This window comes from Mustela nigripes, chromosome 1, assembly GCF_022355385.1.
Source record: "Mustela nigripes isolate SB6536 chromosome 1, MUSNIG.SB6536, whole genome shotgun sequence".
Lineage (NCBI taxonomy): Eukaryota > Metazoa > Chordata > Mammalia > Carnivora > Mustelidae > Mustela > Mustela nigripes.
This window is the reverse complement of record NC_081557.1, coordinates 10,391-35,753: the sequence shown is the minus strand read 5'-3', so window position 1 is coordinate 35,753 and position 25,363 is coordinate 10,391. Positions and strand designations below refer to the sequence as shown.

At 54.5% G+C, this 25,363-nt stretch overlaps 2 protein-coding genes across 5 annotated transcripts in view; one reads left to right on the top strand and one right to left on the bottom strand.

Annotated features, from left to right (window-relative positions):
• The window catches only part of PSMD13 (proteasome 26S subunit, non-ATPase 13), a 12,009-nt gene extending 8,923 nt beyond the window's left edge, over positions 1–3,086 (bottom strand). Inside the window, exons 1-2 of one of the 2 annotated variants that reach the window (XM_059397445.1) lie at positions 2,903–3,086; positions 1,762–1,840 (exon numbers count right to left, since the gene is read on the bottom strand). In XM_059397445.1, coding sequence (XP_059253428.1) covers positions 1,762–1,840; positions 2,903–2,997 — 174 coding nt within the window. In that variant the 5' untranslated portion in view covers positions 2,998–3,086. The remainder of the gene's footprint in view (positions 1–1,761; positions 1,841–2,902) is intronic. The other variant, XM_059397455.1, reaches the window with a different exon arrangement.
• A 43-nt stretch (positions 3,087–3,129) lies between these two features.
• On the top strand, positions 3,130–24,877 carry SIRT3 (sirtuin 3). 3 transcript variants are annotated; one of them, XM_059397464.1, is made up of 8 exons: positions 3,131–3,657; positions 7,321–7,468; positions 8,674–8,865; positions 8,961–9,193; positions 11,782–11,882; positions 19,031–19,192; positions 22,688–22,897; positions 24,316–24,877. In XM_059397464.1, exons 1-8 carry the CDS (start codon positions 3,603–3,605, stop codon positions 24,334–24,336), a joined length of 1,122 nt encoding a protein of 373 aa, XP_059253447.1. In that variant the 5' UTR covers positions 3,131–3,602; the 3' UTR covers positions 24,337–24,877. The 3 variants fall into 3 exon arrangements, with proteins under 3 accessions (XP_059253466.1, XP_059253447.1, XP_059253456.1); XM_059397473.1 differs by lacking the exon at positions 3,131–3,657 and adding an exon at positions 4,935–5,101; XM_059397483.1 differs by lacking the exon at positions 8,674–8,865 and having other exon boundaries at positions 3,130–3,657.
• The last annotated feature ends 486 nt before the right edge of the window (positions 24,878–25,363 follow it).

Below are 25,363 nucleotides of genomic sequence, written 5' to 3'. Positions count from 1 at the left end.
GGTTAGAAATGCCCCTAAAGCATCAGTTAGTTATTTAAATCTGGCAACCAGCAAGGGACACCGGCGTGGCTCAGTCGGTTAAGCGTTTGTCTTTGACTCAGGTCACGATCCCAAGGTCCCAGACTGAACCCTGCATCAGGCTCCCTGCAGAATGCAGAGCCTGTTTCTCCCTCAACCTCTGCCTGCCACTCCCCCTGCTTGTGCTCTCTCTGTCAAATACATAATCTGGTACCCAGCAGAGAGCCATCTAAATCAAATGGCTTTTTCATTACAAAGAACTATTTCAAATATATCTTTTTCAGTAAGAAAGCATTCTCAACTTTTCTTATTTTTTTTTAAAGATTTTATTTATTTATTTGATAGAGATCACAAGCAGGCAAAGAGAGGAGGAAGCAGGCTCCCCGCTGAGCAGACAGCCTAATGTGGGGCTCGATCCCAGGACCCTGAGATCATGACCTGAGCTGAAGGCAAGAGGCTTAATCCACTAAGCCACCCAGGCACTCCTCTCAACTTTTCTGATACCTGTTATAATTTATGCAAAAACCCCTCCAAAAGTAAAAGAAACTCAAAATTACTACTGGTCACTCCAGATTCATGAACACTATATACTGGAAGTTCTGTGGGCCGAGTCTCACCAATTTTTCAAGGTTTGCTTGCCCACTGAAACAGTAAACACCAGTCTGCTGACCTGCGTAAATTTTATGTTACATGGGGTTGAGGGAATATTTTCTGGGTAGAAAGTGATTTAAAGACAAAAAAACAAAGGATAGAGATGAAGAATCACGAATTATTCATTGTTATGACATAGAACCTTAGGGAACAAATATTAAGAAAGCTCTAATTCGTCATTTTCCCACATAATCCAGAAGACAGAATGCCCGGCAAAATCTTTAGGTTTACCGATGAATACAAGTTCCTTTGAAGTAGTAAAATGTCAAACTGGAGGGTATAAAACACAAGAAACTCTTAGGACCCCAGGTGTAAGCTTCGCTGTGGGCACGTATAAAGTGGTGTATCCAGGGCGAGTACCTCAAGCCAACAAGAACTAGTGCTGGGCTCCAATGCAGGTGTAAATCTGATTTACTCAGAATCTGAGAGAAAGGCATCAAAGAGTAAGATGTTAAGAAAGACCTGGGGGCGGGTGTTTGTCAGGGACTACGGAGAAGGCTTGGGCAGAGAATTTTGTTTTTCTTCCCTGTTGACAAAATGCTAAAAGTGCTCACTACAGAGGACTCCCCCCTCCAGGCCTCCCCACCGCCGAGGGAAGCACAACAGAGGATCTACCTTCCACACCCCCCAAGACAAAGCATTTGGGCGGGCAAGCAGAAATCAGTGAGCGGAGGAGGGTGATGACGGTCACCTGTAAGACTCCTCCACTATTTCCCACACACCCCCCCACTGACCTGAAGAGCAGTTTCCAAAAGTGCAGTACTGAAAAAGAGGGTCTACGAGCAGTAAGATCCGGGGCATCCTGGGCTAGAAGACCGCGTCTCAGGCAGCGACTTCAGAGGAAGCCACACTGTATTTGAAGCTACTTGTGCCACCGACTAGCTGTGACCTGCGGCAAGTCACTCCCTCTCCGGTGTGGGCCTCCACATCACAGGAACAGGGAAACAGCAGGGCCACCTGCCCATGCTGTCGTAAGGGCGCAGCAGGGACACTGACTGTGAGGAGCTGCAGTGTATTAATGGAACGCTCACCTACTATTTTTAAAACTCCTTTACACTGGTACCATCGGACCTGGTGCGGCACATCATTTACCTTAATGAGGCCATCTCCTTGGGCAAAGCATGGGTCCTGCACAAAGTCAAGCACCTGGAGCGTCAGCTGATGCCACAACCTGAAAAAGATAAGGCCCTCAGACGGGTCAGCTGGTATCCGGGGGCAGACGCCCCGGCCCTGACAGTCCCACCAGCACCCAGCGGTGCGGCCTGGGGAACAGGAAGCCAGCCGGAGCGGGTGCTAACGGGCCTAGCTCTCCTCCCGGAGAACCCTTTCCAGACGACCTCAAGAGCTCCTGCGAGGTGGGCCTGAAAACACGGATTTGGGGTCACACACGTGTACGCAGAAATCTGGCCCTTCTACTCTATCTCGGGAAGCAGCTTCAAGTGAGCTTGTTGCCTCCACTACACGGGGTGCACGAAGCACGAACCGGGCAGACGCTCGCACCCTCTCGGGAAGCGGCCGTCTGGAAGCCCGAGTCCGCCTTCCAAGCACGGAATGAAGCGCCGACAGCAGGAGGCTGCGGAGCGGCCCCCGACACGCGTCCATCTTGCCGGGCGCCAGGCCGCCGGCAACGCCCGCGCGTCACTCGGCGCGCGTGAAGAGCGGCTGGGGGCCGCAACGACCCGCTGCCGAACCCACCCTGCGTCTACCGAGGCCCGGCCTCGGCGGCCTCGGGCGCACAAAGCCCAGCATGGGGCGCAGTGGAAGCAGGGACCACGCGAGGGCCGGCGCCGCTGAAACCCAGGGCGCGACCAGCCGCAGAAGCAACAGGGAAACACAGCGGCTCGGGGCTCCGGCCTCTCCGCTGACCCAGACGGCGCAGACCCAGCCGCGCGGCGGCGAGGCCGAGACCGGAACCGGCTGCTCACGACGCGCGGCGGCGCGACCTCGGAAAGCGCCTCTGCTCGTCCGACCGCGGTCGGGAGCCCGCCGCAGCCCCTCGGCCAGGAAGCCAGGGAGGCCTGGGCGCCCCGCGCTCCGCCTACGGCTCTGCTCCGCAGTCCCCGCGGGCCGTCGGCCCTCTCCGCCCTCGGGCACCTCGGGCCGGGCCCGCGCCCCCTCTCCGCCCTCAGGGCCGAGCACCCTCGGCCCCTCAAGCCCCCCCGCCCCCGGGCCCGGCGCCCTCTCTGCCCCGCTCTCCCGGCACTGGGCCCCGGGCCCTCGGCGGCGCGCTCACTTCTTCGTGTAGAGCTCCTCCAGACGGTGCCACACGGCAGCCTGGCCGGGGCCGGAGCTCTGGCTCTGCTGCAAGAAACCAGGAACGTCCTTCATGACGGCAGGAAGGCCGGGGCCGCTCGCACGACGGAGACGGTACCCGCGGGGACGGCCGCCGGAAACGCTCACTCACTTCCGGCGCCGCGGCGCGCGAGGCAGGCCGGGAGCGCGCGAGGCAGGCCGGGAGCGCCCGGGCGGCCGCGGCGCGCGCCGGTCGTCAGGGTAACGGCGCCTGCGCCGCGAGAGAAGATCGCTCCGGGGTTTGTGCCCGGCTTCCCGCGCAGACCGCCGAGCCGTTCCGCGGTACGAGGGCCTGGGGCCGGCCCGGCCTCCGACCGGCTTTGCGGCCTCGGCCCTGGTGACGCGCAGGCTCTCATCTCGATGGGGACCGCGGTGACAGCAGCGTCTGAACCGTGGCTCGCGAGGACGGACTGAGAATGCCGTGAGCGGCCGGAGCAAGTGCTCGCAGAGTTCGCCTCCCCGTCCCGGCTGAACCGGGTGGGGAAGTGGGAGAGGCGAGGGGGGCGCCTGGGCCCGTCTCCGGGGCGAGAGGCGGGACCCCAAGGGGCTGGGACGCCGCCCCCGCCTGGCGTCCCTCCACCTGGGCTGGACTCGCGGCCCTTGGGGACAAGGTCGCGAGCGCGCGGCGGCGGAGCGTGGACATGGCCTGGTGGGCTCGGCCTGCGCTTTCCGCCTCCAGAGCCTGGGGCCCGGCAGGTGAGGGACCTCTCGGCGCGGCAGGGCGGCCGCAGGGGTGCGTCGGCGCGGGCGGGGCCGGGGGAGGCGAGCGCTCAGGCGCCCGCGCTGCTGGGGCTGAGCAGCGGGCGGGGTTCGGTCGAGGCGGGCGCCGGGGTCCGGTGTTCTCCGTGCGTGGTCGCGGGACTCTGCAGGACCGGGAAACGCGGGCCCCCGTTCACGCAGCTCAGAGGACAGTCCAGAGGTCAGCGGCGCCGCGGGTTCTCGGCTCTCCTCTGCACGTTTCGGGCGGGTGCGGGCGGCACTCGTGGGTCCCGTGGACAGTCGCTGCTGCCACGCAAGTGTCAGAACGTACGTGCCTCCGCGGTCGTCCATGCGGACCTGCAGCATTCCCGTTTTCATGCGAGCCCCCCCATCACCCCAGCAAGCGCCCCCCCGACCCTGCCTCGCCGTCCTGGAAACGGCTCGAGTCGGGGGGAGGGACCTGTCGCCCCGGTCCCGGAGGGGCAGGTCTAGATGCCCCCGGGGCTTCGCGGTGGTTGGCCGTTCGGACCCCTGCCGCCGCCGGTTTCCGCGGGGCACTGCGGGTCCCCGCGCCGACTTCCGGGTTGGGCGCGAGCTCCAGGATTCCGTTCTACCGACGCTTCCTAAGGTGCGTACTCGCTCTGTCCTGGAGACCCTTTGTGATCCGGTCATGGCCGGTCACGCTGAGGGACGCTGTCCGGACTCCCTTGGGGCCAACGCCTGGGTCGAAAGGTGTGTGGGTTTCCATCGGCCTCGACAAAGACGGTGCCGTTCGCACTTCGCTAGCGTGTGTTCCTACCCTTCTCGGCAGTAATTGCACATTTGGGGATCTTTGCTGTTAACTTTAAAAATAAAATTAATTTGCCAAGAAAATGGGTGTGTTCAGGAGTAGCAGAAAATGCAACCCAAGACAAGAAAGCTCTGGCAAAACCACAGACCGGTTCGGTAAACAGAAGTGCCCTTAGGAGGAAGGGGAGGGGGGCTTGGAGGGCCGTGGGAAGCGCTACGTCCTTCGGGACGAACCGGGACCTGGAAGTATGCTGGCTTCTCGTTGGCTGTGCCGCGCCCCCCTCGGCCGGGCTCTGCTCTCATTGGCAGAGCTGTGACTGGCTCTCATTGGCTGGGCTATGGCTGACTCCTTGCCTAGGCTCGGCTCTCATTGGCTGAGGTGTGCTGTCACTGGCTGAGCTCTGCCCTCATTGGCTGGGCGGTCCGGAGGGACGCTGCGGCTTCTTCCCGCGGGGAAGGCGGAGGGCTGCGAGGAGGACGTGGCGTGCGGGAGAGCGCCCCCTGCCGGCCTCCGCTGCGCGTCGGCGAAGTCGCCCCCACTCGGTCTCCCTGCCCAGACGTTGGACACGGGACTGTCTCAGGGCCCGCCGTTGTTAAGAAACGAAGTGTCCCTGAGGGATTATAATAACCGACTTGATGCCGCCTCGCACAGGTACGGAGAGTGTTGTTGAGGAGCTTAATAGATCCGAGGGCTGTTCCTTCATTCCCGAAAATTCCTTCTTGACTGCGCTGACCCGGGTCCCGGCGCATGCGGACTCCGGCCGCCTGAGGACAGCGCCCGAAAGACCCCGGCCCCTGACACGGCCCCTGACATGGCCCGGTGGGGACGGCCCCGGCCCCTGACCCGGCCCCGGTGGGGACGGCCCCGGCCCCTGACACGGCCCCGGTGGGGACGGCCCCGGCCCCTGACACGGCCCGGTGGGGACGGCCCCGGCCCCTGACACGGCCCGGTGGGGACGGACCCGGCCCCTGACACGGCCCCGCTGAGACCGCAGTCCGGCTGTGCCCCATGCTGCTGCCGACCCGCTGACAATCGGGGGCCCCACAACCCCCCTCCTCCGGGTCCATTCATTTGCGCGAGCGGCTCACAGCACGGGGGAGACCCGCTGACCGAGTCGATGACGGGCTTCGTCCGCAGGATGCTCGAGGAACGGAGTGAACCGCCAGACCCAGAGATGCAGGGGGAGGTCGGCAAGGGTCCCTGGTCCCTTGTGCCTCACGGAGCTTGGGGCGCAGGGGCCCGGCATGTGGTTCACCGACCGGGAGGCCCTCTGAGCCCCCCTCCTCTTGAGTTCTCTGGAGACTCCGACCCTCTAATCACAGTCGGTCTGCCCGGCAGCCAGCCCCCACCCTTAGGGCCTTCCCGAGGTCCCCTCCTGGACATGACCCAGATGTGGTGGGGAGGAGCTGGTTACGCGGAACAGGACACCCACTTCACCTTCGTGGCTGTGAGGGGAGTTGGGGAACTGAGGACTGAGACCGACCATGGTAACAAAAGACGTGCCCTTTGCTCTTAGGAATTCCGAGGGTTTGAGGATGAAGAGCAAAAACATTATAAATCACAATATCACAACTTCCCTTTAATTCCTTTTGTGTTTCTCATAATGACTTGCATGTAGGAGGAGCTCAGTAAACGTTGGGCAGAGATCGCAGGGGAAGAGTCGCTCTAGGTGCTGAGGGACACGGCGCCGTTCCCCGCTGTGGGGACAGCCCGAGCATCTCTTCTCTTCCTGACCGTCTGGCCAGTTTTCACTGGAAAACTTCCTTTGGAGACTTACCACGTCACACTCAGAAGGACTGCTTGACGGGTGCTTTTACACAAGTGTCTGATGCAGCAGAACCCCTTCAGGGTTGTGGGCATCTCCGCAGGAGTGTGGGCATGAGGGGGAAGCACTGTGCTCCCTGCTGTGTGGATTTCCTGTGCTTTCTGCTGGGAAGGGTCATCTTGAGCAAGGCTGTAAGAATCACTTCTTGGTCTGGCGTTAGCTGCTGCGGCTCAGGATGGCAGAGTGACTTGATGAGACCAACAGTGACCTAGGGCTCTGAGTCTCCTTTGGGGCCGTCGGCCCTGCACATACACCTTCCTTTGTCTTGTTCCTCTTTCTTTTGTACATACCTTTCAGAAATCTCTTCTTTTGAAAAGCCAAGGCGATGCCCATGTGGTGGGAGAGGCAACAACACAAGCAAGTAGGCCGGGAGCAGCAGGCAAGGGCCTGACCCCCGGGTGCGGTGTGCGAGGTGGCATGCAGGGTCGCCGCGGGGAGGGAGGGGCCGTCAGCCTGCCTAAAAGGAGCAGGGAATCAAACGAGCGCAAAGTGATTGTTCACTGGGGTTCGCCGGTGGCTTCACGAAGGAGGTGGCATCACGAAGTCCTGGCCTTGACTGTGGGAGAGCTGGACATGCCGAGGTGGAGAAAGGTCTTTAAGGCAGAGGAAGCCGGGGTCGGACATACACAAGAGCCAGGCAGTCCTTTTGCTTGGCTGAAAGCAGGGGTATATAAGAGGGCAGGGTGGGGCTTGAAATTGTCACTGGGGTGGGACACGCTGTGCTGCGATGGGGAGCAGAGAGCTTCTGGGGACCCTCACTGCCCGTGTGTCCCGTGGGGGTGTCGGTGCAGAGAGTGGGCAGTGTTGGTTTGGAAGGAGCGAAAGAACGCAGAAGACAGAGTCATCCCTCTAGAAGATTCGTGCTCCCGAGTTGTTCGAATATGTATGACGACGTGCTTTTGGGATGATGCTCATTTCTTGCCTAAACCACAAATGAGTAGAGGAAGTGCTCCCCGTCTCCTGTTTTTACGTCTGTATTCATTTAGATCCATCACTCATGTGAGGAAGGTTCTGACTTCTTTTGTTGAATCTCTTTTCCCGTCAGGGTGGAGGAGTTTCTATACTGAAGTCAGAGACGTCCTGGGGGACGGTCATCAAGGGCCTTCTCCTGGAAGAACGGACATGGTGGCCACCAGTCTCTGGGGTGTGAGAATGGTGCCCGGCGCAGTGGGGCTGGCGGTCCTGAACCCTGGGTGAGTTGCCAGCATGATGCCAGGAGATGAGGCAGTTGTGCAGCCTGGTTAGATGTTGCACAGGGGCCCCAGCAGCAGATCAGTGAACCTAGGTAGCATTCCCAGGCCCACAGGAGGTGAGGCTCTGTTGCCCTGCCTCCCACGGCTGCGGACTCACTTGCAGGGGATGCTGTGGGCTTCGTGTTACTCGCGCTGCTTTTGTTTCTTCCTGTTGCTTTCCTGGGTGTTGGGTCATTTTCTAAGTCCTGAGGCTCTGCTGAAGCTCGTGACTTGTACGTTGTGTCTCACTTTTTTCCCGATGGAAGATCATCCTGCAACCCTAGCACTCAGCCGTGGGAGTGTCTCGGCTCCTGGCTTCTGGGGGTGACTCGAGAAGCCTTCCAGTGTTTCTCAGAGAGCCCGAGCTGAGTCTACCCACTGCCTTGTCTTTTTTTTTTTTTTTTTAATTATCTATTTATTTGAGAGAGAGTGAGAAAAAGAGCACAAGCAGGGAGAAGGGCAGAGAGAGAGAAGCAGACTCCCGGCCGTGCAGGGAGTCCCATGTGGCGCCCAATCCCAGGACCCAGAGATAGTGGCATGAACCTCAGGCAGACACCCACTGACTGAGCGCCGCCGAGGGCCCCAGCCCCCAACCCACTACCTTGTCTCGGTTGTGGGATTCCTTCGGCTGCTTCATAGTACCAGCGGTGGCGAACATTGAAGATCAAGTTTCTACAGCAGTGTGGAGCCTTAGCGGTCAGGGCGCGAGTGTTTCTGGAATGGTCTCCAGAACCCGCTTTTTCTCCTGATTGTTTTTGGTGTAAAGTCTGAGACATTTGGCTTTCTTTAAGTGTCACTGCCCGTCTGTCACACCCAGGTGTGCGAAGTGTACGCCTCTGCAGAGAGCACACCCAGAACCCCACACAGCTCCCACACCTCTGGTGCGGACCCTGTTCTCTTCACACTCGCCCTGGACAACAGAATTAAGAGACCATACATTCCGTGTTTGCCCAATTCCAACTGACTTCAATTTTTTGCTCCCAAATAAGTTGTGATTTCTGAGTTGCGAGTCCTTTCTCTTGTAGTCCAGTAGTCCTCCGTGATGAGAAGCGTGGTCATCTGGGGGGAGGAGAGGGAAGTGTATCGTCGGTCTCAGTGGTGGGGGTGGCGGGAGGGCTAGCACGAGCTTACCTGTCCCTAGTCACCCGGCCACTCTCTTCTGTTAGCATTGCAGGCGGAAGAAGACCCATATCTTTTTCCGCTGGTGCCTCGAGCGTCTTTGGAAGAGGAGGCAGCAGTAGGAAGGAGAAGCTTTCTCTGCAGGACATAGCAGAGCTGATCCAAGCCAGAGCCTGCCAGAGGGTGGTGGTCATGGTGGGTGCCGGCATCAGTACGCCCAGCGGCATTCCGGACTTCAGGTGCCCTGCCGCGCCGGCTCTTCCCTGGGCACCTGGGCTGCCTCCTGGCCCCACCCTCCTGCTCTGGGCTCAGAGCGTCTTGCTCCTTTTTGCAGGTCTCCCAGGAGCGGCCTCTACAGTAACCTGCAGCAGTACGACCTCCCATACCCCGAGGCCATTTTCGAGCTCGCTTTCTTCTCTCACAACCCCAAGCCCTTTTTCACTTTGGCCAAGGAGCTGTACCTCAGGAACTACAGGCCCAACATCATACACTACTTCCTCCGACTGCTGCACGACAAGGGCCTCCTTCTGCGGCTCTACACACAGAACATCGATGGGCTGGAGAGAGGTGAGCCCTCCGTCTGTCTCCACCTGGTCACATGCTTCCAGGCAGTGCTTACCCTGTCCTCTGATTTCAAGCCCACTAGTTACGCCTTTGTCCCTGACAAAAAGTCCCCCGTGTGTTTAAGAGTCACTGTGGAGGGACGCCTGGGTGGCTCAGTTCGTTAGGCGGCTGCCTTCGGCTCAGGTCATGATCCTAGCGTCCTGGGATCGAGTCCCACATCGGGCTCCTTGTTCTGTAGGGAGCCTGCTTCTCCCCCTGCCACTCTGTCTGCCTGTGCGCTCGCGCGCGCGCTCTCTCTCTCTCTCTCTCTGACAAAAAAATAAAATCTTTTAAAAATAAATAAATAAAAAAATTTTTAAAAAAAGTCACTGTGGAGATCTCACTAGTGGACCCGATGTCCTGGCCTACTGGCTAGGCTGTGAGTTTTGGAAAGAGTTAAAGTTGATATTGGGAGCTTCTAGTTCAGCTAATCTGATATAATGATTTCTTTTTCAAGAAATTAATTATGAACTTTTTCGAGCACATACAAGTGGAGGACTGTGGTGAGCCCTCAAGCCCTCGACACAGCCGGTCCTTCCTTTGTTTGTGTCTTGCCGCCCCGCCACCTCTCAGCCCCAGTTATGTTGAAGTGCGTCTGTCCGTGATGTCATGAACTTAACCTGTAAACAACCTGTAAGTACTTCACTGGGTATCCGGAGAAGGTAAAGACCTTTAAAACATAACTCTGATGTCACGGTCACAAAGAGATGACCACTACTCCCTTAGTGTTATCAGACTGTTTGTATAGTGATGTCCTGCCTGCCCCGGTAGCAGCCCTGACCAGTGACTCACGGATGGTCCTGACGCTGACTGTGCGTCGCGAGAGGCACTGGCTGAGCCTTTCTCTCATGGCAGCGGCGCTGACGGGTGCTGCGAGCCAGCAGCGGCTCGGCTGGGCCGCAGACACCCGGTGGTTTGAAAACCGGAGTGGCCTGGACTGCACTTAGCAGCCACGAACACCCATGGGGATGACCTCTCCTTCTGGAGCTGAGGCAGGACAGGCCTTGTGGGAAGGTGGGAGCGTGTGGCCATGGGCTTTCGCATGTGGAGATTTAGGACAGTAATGGGGACAGTAGGAAGCCACCGCAGCTGGGACTGTCTGCCCGTCACAGCTCCAAAGCTGACCGTGGGAACAGATAACTGTCATAATAAGGTACCTCTGTTTTTCTACAGCTTTTCCCCCTTGTTAGTACAGTATTTATTTGTCTTCCCTCTGTCAAACCCTGAGCCAACCACTTTCCCCAGGCTGCCTGGGGAGGGTTAGGAAAAGGAACATACAGGGCAGACAGGACGCGGGACAAAAACCTATGGGAGGTGGAGGCGGCTCCTTCACATGGCGAAGAGGATGAGAAAGGCCGCTGTCCCTCTGAGAGGGCAAAGCCCAGAACGATGCGGGAGAAGAGCTCTTGCTTCAGAGGAGGCTTCCTAGCCCAGCCAGGGATGAGGCTTCTGAGAGCCGGAGGCGCCTACCGCGGGAGCCTCAGCCAGTGTGCGGAGGTCCCGTGAGACCGTGTGGTTCAGAAGCTGCGGGGGGACGGAGGGAGGTCAGGGTTGTGGCGCTGCGTCTGAGGCTCTTCTCTGTCAGCATCCCTGGGGGGGGTTAGTGCCGACGCAGTCAGCAGTGGGCTCCACAGCTGGCAGGCGCTCCTGGCCAGGAAGAGGCTGGGGACGACCTCGGCATAGGATGAGTGGCTGCGGCAGGAGAGCTGATCCCGGTGCAGAGAAGACAGACGGGCCGGGTGGGGTGGGGTGGGTGGTGCTCTACAGGTTTTATATTTTTTTGAAACATACGGTCTTCATTTCGTTTTTTTGTTTTGTTTTGTTTTGTTTTTTTAAAGATTTTATTTATTTATTTGACAGAGAGAAATTACAAGTACGCTGAGAGGCAGGCAGAGAGAGAGAGAGAGAAGGAAGCAGGCGCCCTGCTGAGCAGAGAGCCCGATGTGGGACTCGATCCCAGGACCCTGAGATCATGACCTGAGCCGAAGGCAGCGGCTTAACCCACTGAGCCACCCAGGCGCCCCTGTTTTGTTTTGTTTTTAATTTTAAGATTTAGTTATTGGAGAGAGAATGAGAGCCTGCGCACCTGTGCCCGTGGGGGGAGGAGCAGAGGGAGAGGGAGAGAGAGCATCTCCAGCAGACCCTCCTCTGAGAGTGGGGCCTGCCTGCCTCGGGGCTTGATCCTAGGACCCTGAGACCAAGACCTGAGCCGAAATCAAGAGTCAGATGCTCAGTGACTGAGCCATCCAGACACCCCTATATAGCTTTTTCACTTTTCCTTAGTGTCTGGAGAGTAGAAAGTGTTTTCCTAGGTATCAGATGTAATCTTATCTGCACTTAGATCAAACCTGTCGACAGGCTTTGTTTAACCATGGTTTGGCTCCACCTGGGAGCCCTCATCGGTGCGCTTACTCCGCTCAGGGGGACATTATCTTCAGGGGGTGGAGGCGGCGATCCCAGGCTTGCACTGAGAGCTGGGACTCCGGCAAGGGCCTCCTGGCTGAGAGCTCACCCCTGGAGCTGGCGGCTCTTAGCTGTGGTTTGAATTTCAGTGTCTGGCATCCCTGCCTCGAAGCTGGTTGAAGCTCATGGATCCTTTGCCTCTGCCACGTGCACCGTCTGCCGAAGGCCCTCTCCGGGGAAGGACATTTGGGTGAGTTATCCTGCAGCCCCTTCTCTCTCTCCTGCACTTCGTGGTGGGAGTGACGGGAAAAGTGGCATTTTATAAGCATCATCTTGGAAGAACAACAGTAATGGTGTGAAATGTTTTTCTTTATTTTTAAATTGGAAAAGTAATACACACTTGTAAAACATTAAGAAACGTGGAGGGGAGGGGCGCCTGGGTGGCTCAGTCGGTTAAAGCCTCTGCTTTCGGCTCAGGTCATGATCCCAGGGTCCTGGGATCGAGCCCCGCATCGGGCTCTCTGCTTGGCAGCGAGCCTGCTTCCTCCTCTCTCTCTGCCTACTTGTGATCTCTGTCTGTCAAATAAATAAATAAATCTTAAAAAAAAAAAAAAAGGAACGTGGAGGGGAAAACGTATCTCTCTTCAACCTCTTCCTATAGCCCACTTGTAACGGTTTGATGTATAAGGCTCCAAGCCTTAAAAAAAAAAATGCCAAACATACTTGGCCGTATCAGTGTACCTACACCATAGAGTGACTATACTGTTTTTAGTAATAGGATTACTAAGAATTTTAAAAATTTATTTATTTGAGAGAGAGAAGGAGAGAGCACGAGTGGGTCGGGGTGGCAGAGGGAGAGAGAACCCTAAGCAGACCCGCCCTGAGGGCAGAGCCCAGTGTGGGGCTGGATCCCATAACCCTGAGATGATGACCCGAGCTGAAACCTAGAGTCAGAGACTTAACTGACTGAGGCATGCAGGTCCCCCAGTAATAGGATTGTTAAGTTTAATATTCAACAAACTGCTTTGTTACAGAACAAAATTGTATGGATGTCTTGTGTCAGTAAGTACAGGTCTGCTTGCTGTTTTTAGTGACTTATATTAAATTTAGCCCTTTACCTTCTGTGGGGTATTTTTTGATGTTTGTGATTTTTGCTATTAGGAACAATGCATCCATGACACTTGTGCTTGGATCCTGTGTCTGTCTGGGGGTAGTTCTGTAGGATGGGTTTCTTCAGGCAGAACAGGATAGACTGAAAAATCTTAAATAAAGATGAAACTCTGAAATATTGCTGAGGTATAGGACCCTGTCTCTTATTTTTTAATGAGGTCAGATTCACAGAACTGTCAGATTAGCATCTGACAGTGCAGCGTTTGTTGGCACTTGATACGTTCCCAGCGTTGGGCCACCACTGCCTCTCTCTGATTCCAGAACATTTTCATCACCGCAGAGGAAAGCTCTGTACTCCCAACCAGTCAACCCTCCCAATAAGCCCTGGTGAACACTGGCCCCTCTCCAGAAGTTCCGACCTGGAGTCATATGCGTGCAGCCTTTTCAGTCCCATTTTCTTCGCTGGGTCAGATGCCTTTAAGATGCCTCCATGTCTTTTGGTGGCTTCGCAGACCACTTCTTCTGAGTGCTGAATAATATTCCCTTGTCTGGATGGACGACAGTTGTCTGTTCATCTACCGGAGGGCGTCTTGGCTGCTTCTGTGTTTTGGCAGTTATGAACAAAGCTGCTGTAAACCTCCCCACGCAGGCTTTTGTGTGGATGTGAGTTTTCGGCTCTTTTGGGAAATACCAAGTGAGAGCGTGTTTAGTGCCTTCTGACGTGGCTCCCCCACTTTGCATTTCTGCCGGCAGCGAGTGGGAGCTGCGTTTGGTGTTGTCCGTGTTTTAGACTTTGGCTGTGGTGGTAGGTGGATGGGGGTCCTGTTTGCTCTCGTGTACAGTTCCATGAGGACATGCTATGTGGAGAAGCTTTTCAGATGCTTGTTTGCTGTCTGTACATCTTCACTGGTGAGCTGTCTATTCGGGTCTTTGACCGATTTTTTAATTCAGTTGTTCATTTTCTTATTGTGGAGTTTTAAGAACTTTTTTTGTATTATGGATAACTGTCCTTTATCAGATGTCTTTTGTAAATATTGTCTTCCCACTTTCTTGCACTGTCTTTCACAAAGCAGGGTTTTTAATTTTAATGAGGTCTAACATACTGTTCTTCCATGAATTGTGCCTTTGTTTTTACCTCTGAAGAGTCATTGCCACCTCCTGCCCTGGCCCTTTGTAATAGCATCAAGGGCTGGGGGTCGGGGGCTGGTTGTTTAGGGACCGAATTTGCTGGAGGTGAAAATTGAGAATGGTCGTGGTCTTTCTTTTAGGTGAGTCATCTAGGATGCCCACGAGCTGGTTTTCCAAGTTAACTAAGTCCGGAGTGGACAAGGTTTCCCATGAGATGATGGTTCGGCTCATTAGTAATTGAGTTAAAGGCTACCTGGGTGGATTTAGTATCGAGAGGAATAATTTTCTTTGAGGACAACATGGAGTCGCTCGTGATGGTCATGAACAGGTTCATTGGGCTTCTCTGAGCAAGCCTGAGTCTGTTCCAGTCAGCAGGCTCAGAAAAGGGTCCTGTAATTGCTCAATGTTGCTTGCAGCCCTCTCGGGAGCTCCCGGGTACGATCCCAAATCTGCCCCCCATTGGTGGAGGGCAGGGACAGACTGAGGAGGCGGCCACTCCAGGTTCATAGGTGTCCATTCTAGTCATCAAGGGAACTGACATACAGGGCTTGTCCCAGGCAGCAGCGGGACGGATCCCCACATCTAACTCCAAATCTTGAAAAGTTCATGAAGAGGCCGTAAGTGGGCTCAGCCCTGTCTACTCTGCACGTGTTCTCAACACCACACCACATCCCCTTCTCAAGGCTGTGTCCTTGGAGCAGCCTCTGCGGGGGGTGGGGCGGGGACACACAAAGGGAACCCAGGGTCCGAGGATGCGGGAACGGAGTGAGGAGCTTCCAAGTGCTGGGGTCCAGGTCACAGGTCAACTGGGGGGTCACACCTCTTTGATGACCTTCCCCAACATCTGGAGATTTCCAGCAAGTGCCCAAACTCAGGCATCTGTTTCTCTAAATCCCTTTCAGGGTGCTCCCATTGGGCTGGTTTTATCCAGCGTTTGGCCTGACCCTCTCCAGCAAGCATATGGACCCATCGACATAAATCTGAGAAATCAGATCAGTAAGTTTGAGCGACCGTGTTACGTTCTTCAGCAAATTCTGGGGGTCCTCAGTCACTTTAGGACACTCTTGTAATATGGCTCGGAATTCAGCCTTGGTCCAGGCAACACGAGCAACTTGGTGTTCACCTGGGCCCCAGCAGAGTGAACTTCAGAAGCCGCAGGTGTGGACAGGTTCAGGAGACGGAGGAGGCAGGTGGGGAGAGGTCTGGAGGTAAAGGGAGGCTCAGCAGAGGGTTAGAATGAGCGGTGGGTAGCAGGGAGGTGGGGACTGTGCCGAGGGAAGAGGAAAACGGCTCCAGAGGCGGGACCTGAGCGCACGACCTGCCGGAGACAAAGGAGACGGGGAGGCCGGGCTCAGAGGCGACGCTGACTTCTTTCAGTTGTTTGCCTCTTTGGAAAATGCTGTTTCTAAGTTAACGAACCAAAGTGGGGAGCAAACTTTGAACCCTGAAGTGTTTGGAAGCCTCAAGGTACCAACTAAAATAACATGGCTGTCCGACTCAGCTGTGAGAAGAGTGAATTTGGGGAGATGGCGCGTTCCCCATCACGGCCATCGAAGTTGTAAATTACTTTTGGTGGAGTCCGTCCATTGAGTTAAGAATGCACGTGAGGAGGGACCACAGTTTTGAAACCTAGAGCAAGCTGGGGCCCCAGAAGTGTGGGAGTGTGGGGGCGGTGGTGCCCTCGAAGCGTTTGATCCCCGGGACCCCCTCTCCGAGAGGCTTTTCCCTAGAGGGAAGAGAAAACTTTCCAAACAGTACCGTTTGGGTAGGAGCAGCCTGGCTCTAGGAAGGCGTCAGACCCAAGGTCAAGCAAGGACTCCGAGAAAGGACAAGGCCGTCCAAAGGTCTCGGATAACGCCTGGAGAGCTCAAAACACAGCCCAGGAGAGAGCTCACCCTCGACCCCAGGCTCGGTGGGAGAGCTGTGAGCCTGACTGGGTCTGTGGGGCCTGGCACCTGTTCGCTCGTGGCCTCGGAACCGCCGGGGCAGCACCTGCATCCCACTTCTGACACCAAGTCATGTTTTCCTTAAAAGCAAAACTGCCTTCAGCAAAATGGACTGTTCGGGAACAGTAGAAAAATGCAGTTTGGGACAAGCAAGCTACAGCAAAACTAGGCAAGTCCAAGAAAACAAAGGAGAGGAACATTTGATGGAAAGGAGGGAGGGAGTTGGGAGGGGCTGGAGAAGCAGTTCAGGGGAAAGATGGTGTCTTGCTAGCTGTCACTGGAATGGTTGATTTGTTGTAGACGGTGGTACACATCTTCCCCTGTTGGGACCTGCCTTGATGGTTCTTTGCTGTTGAGGGTTCTTCTATTGGGTCTGTAATTCACAATTCTTCATGTGATTGGTGGTGAGTAGTAGGGTTCCTTCCAGCCTCCTGAATCCAGATTAGCAAGGTCTCCTTTTATTAATTTTCATAACGTCTAGCACCATTTGTTGAAGAGATGAGATTTGTTCCTTTGTCAAAGATCAGTTGACTGTGCAGGTCTACTTTTAGGCTGTTGTGTCCCACTGGTATTTTCTCCTGTTCTTAGAGTCATGCCACAGTCCTGAGTCCTGTAGCTTTTTATACTAAGTCTTTTTTTTTTTTTTTTTTTTTCCAAAGATTGTCAGACAGAGATCACAAGTAGACAGAGAGGCAGGCAGAGAGAGAGAGAGGAAAGGAAACAGGCTCCCTGCTGAGCAGATAGCCTGATGCGGGGCTTGATCCCAGGACTCTGGGATCATGGCCTGAGCTCTTCGCAGAGGCTTTAACTCACTGAGTCACCCAGGTGCCCCTTTATACTAAGTCTTGACGTCTTCTCCGTCATTCTGTGTGTTGGGTATTCTGGTCTTTCCTTATAAACTTAGGATCAGTCTGTCACTGTCTGTTCTTTGCACCTTTGTAACCTCTCCTCTCTGTCTTTGGAGTTTTGCACTTTTACTGTGGTCTATCTCCTTGTGGATTTCCTTTTGTTTACTTATTCTGCTGTAAATTTGTAGGGCTTTCTGAATCTGTGGTTTGAGACCTTGCATCATTGCTGGAAAGACCCATTGGCCATTGCCTCTCCCACTCCCTCTCCTTCCTTGTGGAACTTAAACTCCCACGAGACCTTCTCAGGCTCCCACCCGTGACTTTTATGTGTGTTCTGGCTTTCTTCTCTATGCTGCATTGTGAATAATGTCTTTTGATCTGTTTTCCAGTTTATCAACCTTCTATTCTGTTGTTCAGAGTAAAGCTCTTCCATTGAGTGCTAATTCTTCTTTCTTTTTGTTTGTTTGTTTGGAATAGATTTAATGAGATGCAAAACCTCAATCAGCAGTAATCTCATTTCCAGGTCTGAATTACTGGCCCCATTTTTTTCTTCTAAATTTTTATTTAAAAACTAGTTAGTTAATGTAGTGTAGTAGTGGTTTTAGGGGTACAATATAGTGATTCATCATCTACCTACAGTACCCAGTGCTGATCACAAGTGCCTTCCTAATTTTTGGTACTTTTTATTACTGGAAGTTCTCTTTGGTTCTTTTTCAAATCCACTACATTATTTTTTATAGTTTTCTATCCCCATCAGATGCTTCAAAGCTGTCTTATTTTGTTTTAAAGCACTGAACACAATTTCTCCTTAATCTGTATCTGAAGTCTTTGAGTAGACTCTCTTTGGTTGGCTGTCTCTGCTGGTTCTGGCTGGGCTCAGCTTGCTAAGCTGAGGCCAGGAAGTTTTGTCTTAGGAAACTGGAGTCCTCTTTCTTGGGCTCTCTCCTCTGAAACCCAGCCCAGCACATCAACGCAGTCATCTTAGGGTGTAGTGATGGTTTGTGTCCACCTTCCCATGGCCTGCGGGGAAGTGGTCTGTCGTAATGGTCCTTAGAGCTTCAGCCTGAATGTCTGCCAGGCCTAGAACGATGTCATGATTGCTTTAGCTAAAGCTGGGGACAAATTTTATATCACCTTTCACATTGAATTATGCCTAGTGGCGGTTACATGCCTGTAGAGTACCTCCTGAGGGCTGTGTCATCTACTCAGTATTTCATTGGCATCTGAACGGCTCTAATAACTGCCCCAGGTGCACAGCTTCGTGTGACACTTGCGGCATGTCCTGTGCCTTCAGGACCTGCTCTCAAGTACTCCACCCGGCCCCCAGTTTTAGGGTGCTCTGTGAATCAAAATGGGCAAAATGTCAGTAAATGCCAAAGCTGGGCTCATTATTCAGTTGTTGTGAATGTTTGAAAATTTCTTAGTAAAGGCAATCTTTTTTTTTTTTTCAGTCTTTACTTAGGTCCTAGTTATGTTACATACACTGTTGTGTTCGTTTCAGGTGTACAGTTGAGTGACTCACACATCCATATGTCCCCCGGTGCTCGTCACCACAGTGCCCTCCTCTGTCCCCATCCCCCAATCAGCCCGTCCTGTGCCCCCTCCCCTCCAGTCGCCAAGAGTTTGTTCTCATATTGTTAGTTAAGAGTATTTCTTGAGGGGCGCCTGGGTGGCTCAGTGGGTTAAGGCCTCTGCCTTCGGCTCAGGTCATGATCTCAGGGTCCTGGGATCGAGCCCCGCATCGGGCTCTCTGCTCAGCAGGGAGCCTGCTTCCTTCTCTCTCTCTGCCTGCCTCTCTGCCTGCTTGTGATCTCTGTCTGCCAAATAAATAAATAAAATTAAAAAAAAAAAAAGAGTGTTTCTTGGTTTGCCTCTCTCTCTCTCATTCTGTTTCCCTCAATATTAAGAACCAACTCTTTTTTTTTTTTTTTAAGATTTTATTTAGGGGGCCTGGGTGGCTCAGTGGGTTAAGCCTCTGCCTTCAGCTCGGGTCATGATCCCAGGGTTCTGGGATGAAGCCCCACATTGGGCTCTCTGCTCAGCGGGGAGCCTGCTTCCTCCTCTCTCTCTGCCTACCTGTGATCTCTGTCTGTCAAATAAATAAAATCTTTTAAAAAAGATTTTATTTATTTATTTGACAGACAGAGATCACAGGTAGGCAGAGAGGTAAAGGGGCGGTGGGGGGGAAGCAGGCTCCCCGCTGAGCAGAGAGCCCAGTGCAGGACTCGATCCCAGGACCCTGGGATCATGACCTGAGCCAAAGGCAGACGCTTAACCCACTGAGCCACCCAGGCAACCCGAGAGAGCCAGCTTTTAAAGTGTGTTGTGACATCGTCTTCGGCCCATTTTCTGTGTCTGTCACACAGGCTGACGTGTCCGTGGACAGGATTCCCCGCTGCCCGGTCTGCACTGGCGTCGTGAAACCCGACATCGTGTTCTTTGGGGAGGCACTTCCCCAGAGGTTCCTGCTGCATGTGGTTGATTTCCCTATGGCGGATCTGCTGCTCATCCTTGGGACCTCCTTGGAGGTTTGTCAGCAGGTCCAGAGGTGGACTGAAGTGTGTGTGTGTGTGTGTGTGTGTGTGCACGCGAGGTGGGGGGAGGCTGGAAGGATAGGGCCCGGGGGGGGCAGCTGGGGGTGGCCCCAGGTGCTCTCGGAGCCTTCTGGCACCCTGACTTGGGAAGGTGAGGAAGCAGAGGTGTTCCTGGCCTACGGAGCGGCAGTCTGGGCGGAATGGGGACGAGGGAGGACACTCAGCTTTGGGGTTGCTGTCCGTGTGGGTGGGGCACCGTGTGTGAGCAGAAGGGAGGGATGGGGCAGGACAGACATCCCAGGCCATATCGCAGAGGCCGATTTTGTGCTAGAAGCATTGATGGGCTTGAACGGGTTGAACTGGGGACATGGCTGGTGCCCTGCAGTGTCCCAGAGACTGTTGGGGGTGGGGCTTGAAGCAAGATGTCCAGGAGGCTGGTGCTCACGAAGTCAGAGCTATGGGCACATTCAGACCATGTGACTATGAGAGAGGGCAAGCAGAAGGTCTTGGGGACAGGAGAGGGAGTGGTTTGGCTCTGTCTGTGGGTGCTCAGGCCATTGGTTGGTAAGGAGGTATGTGAGTGGGGTGCCGAACTCAGTTCTGCACGTGTGTGTGAGGTGCCTGGGACACACCGTGGACACATTCCAGAAGCTGCTCTCCATCTGGACCTGAAGCTCAGGACTTTGTGAAGGACGTTACAAGAGCAATAAATGAGCCTCTTCACCGAGTTCTGCCTGACTGGATGTTGGCACCACAGGGCACCAGGGCCAGGAAGGCCTGTGCTCAGAGCTCCCGCCAGTCCAGAGGCCTCGAGCCCAGTGCATTTCTTCAGCAGATGTGCCTGCTGTGGGCCAGCCCCGTGCTAGGGCTTTGGACGGACACAGTAGGACGTCGCAAGCAAGGGACGGTGTTAGGTGGCAGTGTGACAGGAGAAATGACAAGTGGGACGGAAGGCTGGGGAGGGTTGTGAACTGCGTGTAATACCAGTGTGGTTGGTTCATGTGGCCGTGTCGGGAAGGTGAGCCTGGAGCTGAGGCCAGAAGGAGACGTGGCCACATGGAGTGAGTGATCGGAAGGCAGTAGGGACAAGGTCTGACCTCCTGACCCCGCGGGTGCTGTGGTGGGCAGAGTTGGCAGAGACCCCACAGGTGGCAGTCCGGGCGGTGATGGCGGCTGGCCAGGGACACTGCGGAAGGTGTCAGAGCCCAGGTGTGTGAAGGAGTGGTGAGTGGGGGAGCGTGGACACCCGCAGGGCTCCAGGGTTGTGACCTGAATGAGACCGCAAGAACAGAGCTGCTTTCCTGAGAGTGAGAAGCCACATGGGCAGGTTGGGGGAACTTGGCCCCAGACACACTGACTCGAGTGCTGTGTCAGACCTGTGATGCCCATACTGGGCCTGGATGGAAGGGGGAGCTTTGTGGGGGCAGAGGGGCCGGGGGCAGTAGTAGTTAGTGGTGGGTGGTGCGGAGTCTGGCCGCCGCCCTGTGCTGGCCACCAGCAGCAGACACTGGGACCGCCAGTCCTCTGTTTTTTAAGTGAAATGAAAATAGCCTTTTTCTCTGGTTATAAAAGTACCGTATGCTCCCACATTATACAGACATAGGGGGTGAAGTAGAGGGTCCCTCCAGGCGGTTTGCTTGTCCTCACAGGCTTCTCTGCTGCCCAGATGTGGGCTCTCAGCAGAGGCAGGGACACTGTGCGCAGAGACCTCCTTGGTCAGGTGCGGGTATGCCGTCCCCGCTGGGACCCCCCGAGCAGAGTTCTTGTCTGTGGGCACAGGGAGTCTGCGGTGTTGCTCAGACTTTATCTCCTGTGCCGTGTGAAAGAGACAGTAACACACTTGATTACAGACCAGCCCTCTGGGTCCCACTGAGGGGGACGCGCGTCAACCATAAGGTGATTTCTGAAATCTGAAATAGTCTGAACTCTGGAACACATCTGGCCCCGAGAGTTTTAAGATGAGGGATGATGGCTGTATAATTTATTTAAGGAACGTTCTATCGATGGACAGCAGGAACGAATAGCGTAAGGATTTTATATTCAGAATAAGAGTGTAGTGAGTGGTTGTGTGGACACGTGTTTGCACATGCATGTGAGCGCCTCCTCTGTTAATATTGAGAAGTTACTTTCCAAAAAGATACACAGACCAGCCGTGTAGGAGTGGCCATTTCCCACATCCTCAGCAACACCAAACATTAGCTGTCTTGAATTGTTTTTTTTAAATCTATCTTTAAGGTTTTCTCCATCGGATTGGTTAGAAATAAATGTGTGTGTGAGAGAGGAGGAAACAGAGAAGGGAGGGCGGGCGGGCTAACCTTTCTGTCGTCAAGAGTGACGTTGGTCTTTTCGTGCCAACCACTGTGTTTTCTTTGGGTTACATATTTATGCCTCTTGCTCATTTTTCATTGGGCTGTTTTCTTAGTCTGTTTATAAATTAGCATTTAAAGCCATAAATTATATAAAGTGTTTATAAATTAGTTTAGCAATTAGAAATATAAACTGTTACATGTTGTTAGTATGTTTGCAGTTTATGGTAATGAGGTTTAAAAATTATTTTTCTACATCATATTTTTTTTTAAAGATTTTATTTATTTGTTTGACAGACAGAGATCACAAGCAGGCAGAGAGGCAGGCAGAGAGAGAGGAGGAAGCAGGCTCCCACTGAGCAGAGAGCCCGATGTGGGGCTCGATCCCAGGACCCTGAGATCATGACCTGAGCCGAAGGAAGAGGCTTTAACCCATTGAGCCAACCAGGCGCCCCTCTACATCATATTTTTATGTAGATAATAATGTGGTACTTGGCATTATCTGACTTATCAGGCCTAAAAAGTTCTCTCCCTTTACTTATGAAACCTAAATTCCCGTGAAGAACTGTTCTGTGTACATTTAAATCACTCATTTGAAATGTTTTCCGCGAAAGCAGGAGTTGAGTATGTCCCCACCAGGTAATGGGCTAGTGTCCACGCCGTCTATCTCGTCTGTTTCTTGTGTTATCACTCGTGAGTGGAAACTTCACTTGGGAGCTGGATGAAGAAGCCCAGAGGTACTAAGTTAGGAGTCCCTGGAGGTCTGGATGGTGGAGACTGTGGAGAGGTGGAGCCCCCTGAGGGCCCAGGCCTTTGCTCCCAGGGAGCGGGAGCGGACGGGCGAGATGCTGCTGGGAGGAGACGGTGTGTGATGGGGCAGGACAGGTAAGAGTGGGTACAGGTCCTGGAGCCCAGATGCACCTGGGCAGGGGGACCTGTGGAGGCCAGAACGTGCGGGAAGCAGAAAGACATGGACCAGGGAGGCACTAGAAGGGAGGAACCCAGGCACTGAGACCGAGCAGACCGCATGACTGGAAGAAGTGGAACAGTGGTGTGTTTTCACTGTGTCCAAGGCCTCACGTCAGTCTGAGCTGCCCTTTCAAAGGCTCAGGCTGTGGCATGCGGTATCCTGGGGGGCTTGGAGGGTGGGCGCTGTGCTCCTCACATTTGGGCAATTTTTCAGGTAGAACCTTTTGCCAGCTTGTCTGAGGCCGTGCGGAGCTCGGTGCCCCGGCTGCTCATCAACCGGGACTTGGTGGGGCCCTTCGCCTGGCGTCCTCGCGGCACGGATGTGGTCCAGCTGGGGGATGTGGTTCAAGGCGTGGAAAGGCTGGTGGAGCTTCTGGGCTGGACGGAAGAGTTGCAGGAGCTTGTCCAGCAGGAGACGGACAAGGTACAGACTGTCAAGCAGGGTCCTCTGAAGAAGGGCTGTCTTCCTCACTGCCCAGGGGTCTGGGTCCACCTGATTTGGAGATCTGGCTGGCTGAAAAGGGACAGAAAGAGCGGATATTGGCTATTACTCCTGTCCCGGCCACTGTCTGGGGCCTTCTGTGTGCTTATGGATTGGGTGTTGTGACTCAGCATCACCCGGTGGAGATGAAGACAGTCGCGGAGCTGCGACTTGGTCCAGGCAGCCTAGGCGGCTCTCACTGCGCCTTTTGTCCCCTGAATAAAGCAGCACCAGGCTCAGGTGCAGTTCTGAGATGAGCTTTGAGGAGCGGAACTTGTGTGCTGGTATGGGACAAAGCCCCACCTCGGGATGCTTTCAGGAGGTGGTCAGCCCGAGGGCTGCTGGCCTGGGACGACCTCCTGAGGGTAAAAAGCCAAAGACCCCTGATGCTCTCGAGGTGTCAAACCTGTTCAAAGTGAAGTTTCCTTTGAGAATCATTTAAGCATGTGTGGCCCTAGCGTGAGTACCTGTTGTCTAAAGGAGGCAGCATCGAGTACCTCAAGTCCAGTTGTCTCCAGAAGGATCATGTGACGCGGCCCTGGGGCTGAGGTCTTGGCAAAGCCTTGCCCTTCAGCTGCGAGTGCCTCAGGACTCAGGGCTGTTGGGTGGGGACTGACCAAAGCCCCCAGCCTCTGGCTGCAGCCTGGTTTCTTACCATGTTGAAACAAAGAAAGAAGAATTTGAGGCTTACTGAGGCCAGTGCTATTTCCACACATCTTAGACATTGTGACCACTGGTTTTTCTGGCCCTCCCTTCCAGAATTTGGCTCTAATGGCTAAGATGTAGGCTGATATCACTCCTTATCTCATTGTAAATGTCAAAGTTCCAGGGCTGGGTAATTGTGGAAGTAGACAAGGCAGGTAGCACAGAAGCCTGTACTTGGCACATCAAAAGAAGAGGCGGTAAGTGGCTTGGTCAGATCACCTGGCAGCTTCTTGGATCTGACATCCTTTTTCCATACAAGACTGAGTCATGTGACACCCCCCCCCCCAGGGGGGGGATTTTTGGAAGCAGTCCTACAGGATTTGACCTGTGTGATTTTACAGTCTTAAGGAAATTTATGTAAGGTGGGTTCTGGTGTTAGCGGTTTACGTATATAATGAAAGAGCTGCTACCCAGAAGTAAATGTTGAGGGAGGAGCTGCAGTTTGTCCTGGGGTCACCTTCCCCAATAGTGCCCGTTTCTGAGCATTGAGCTTCAGCACATCTCACCTGGCTGGCCACCTGGATTCACCCTGCTGGCTTCGTGTTACTTGAGCTCAACAGCACCATCGGCAGAGGCAGAAATAGTTTGTTTTATGAGATGGTTTGAACCCAGGTCCTGAGGTCTGTGGGTCTGATTTCCTTCCTCCTCTGTTCCAGCTTCATGGACAGGACAGATAGAGTGATGGCGGGTCCCCCTCCCCTTCTGGGACCGGAAATGGTTCCAAGGAGTCCCTGCCCACCTCTGAGCAAAGAGTCTTGGCTGAACCAGAACCTGCTGCCTAAGGAAGAGGGTGAGGCCGACTGGGTCCTGAGCTCTGTGCCAGTGGGTCATGTCGTGCTCCGGCTGTGTACACCCCAGTTGCGGGCGCCAAGCTGTCCAGCGCTTTTCTGTGGTTTGACTCTTCAGTCTGCTGAAGCTCTTGATGCTGAAAAAAAGCTTTCTCCTGACACTGACCCTCTGGAACCCCAGCGGACCAACAGGACGCCCAGACCGGACCTGCTCTGTGTCTGGGTCTCCGTCTGAAGGGCAGGCTCAGTATCTCTCCCCTTAGACTGTCTGGGGCGGAGGGGCCACAGCCATTCCTAAGGTGTGGTCCTGGGTCCCACATAATAGAATCGAGTCCTGTAGCACGCTGGCCTCCTTAGTAGAGTTATTGTTAGCTGGAGAAACTTTGTGCATTTCTGGCATGAAATAAACTCTTTGGTCTCCTCAAAGGAATGCAGGTGTTAATGATGTGAAAGGGGACCTTGGGCAAGCATGGACATTCCCCACAATGGAATAACCCAAGGATGGAGAACACGCCCCTGGCTCCACCCTGGAGAGGGGCCTAGTGCTGTTTCCCATGGAGCCCCAGCACCCCTCACCACCACACCCCCTCCACTCTACCCTGATGCCGTTCGCCTCAGCCTCCCCCCCAAGAAACTCTTCTGCTCTGGCAGCTAACCAGCACCCCAGTCCCCACTCTGCCCCGCCAGACCTTCCCAGTAATGCCCCCTAATTAACCTCTGTGCTGCGGGAAGGCGTTACTCACTCAGAAACCTCGGCTTGCCTCTGGCCTGCTCATACTTCCCGCACAGGCTCCTTCTGCGGGGGTTGCCCCCAGACCCAGCTTGCTGATCCCCGGCTCCTACCTAGGAGTGTGGTCCCTCCTAGGGATGGTTTCCCTACCCATGGCACATGTAACAGATGCAGAGGGGATCTGGG

Coding starts and splice junctions, on each gene's coding strand:
- SIRT3 (XM_059397464.1), top strand. CDS start 3,603: ATGGCCTGGTGGGCTCGGCCTGCGCTTTCCGCCTCCAGAGCCTGGGGC. Junction 19,193..22,687: donor TCCTTGGGACCTCCTTGGAG/GTTTGTCAGCAG, acceptor GCAATTTTTCAG/GTAGAACCTTTTGCCAGCTT. Junction 22,898..24,315: donor TCCAGCAGGAGACGGACAAG/GTACAGACTGTC, acceptor CCTCTGTTCCAG/CTTCATGGACAGGACAGATA.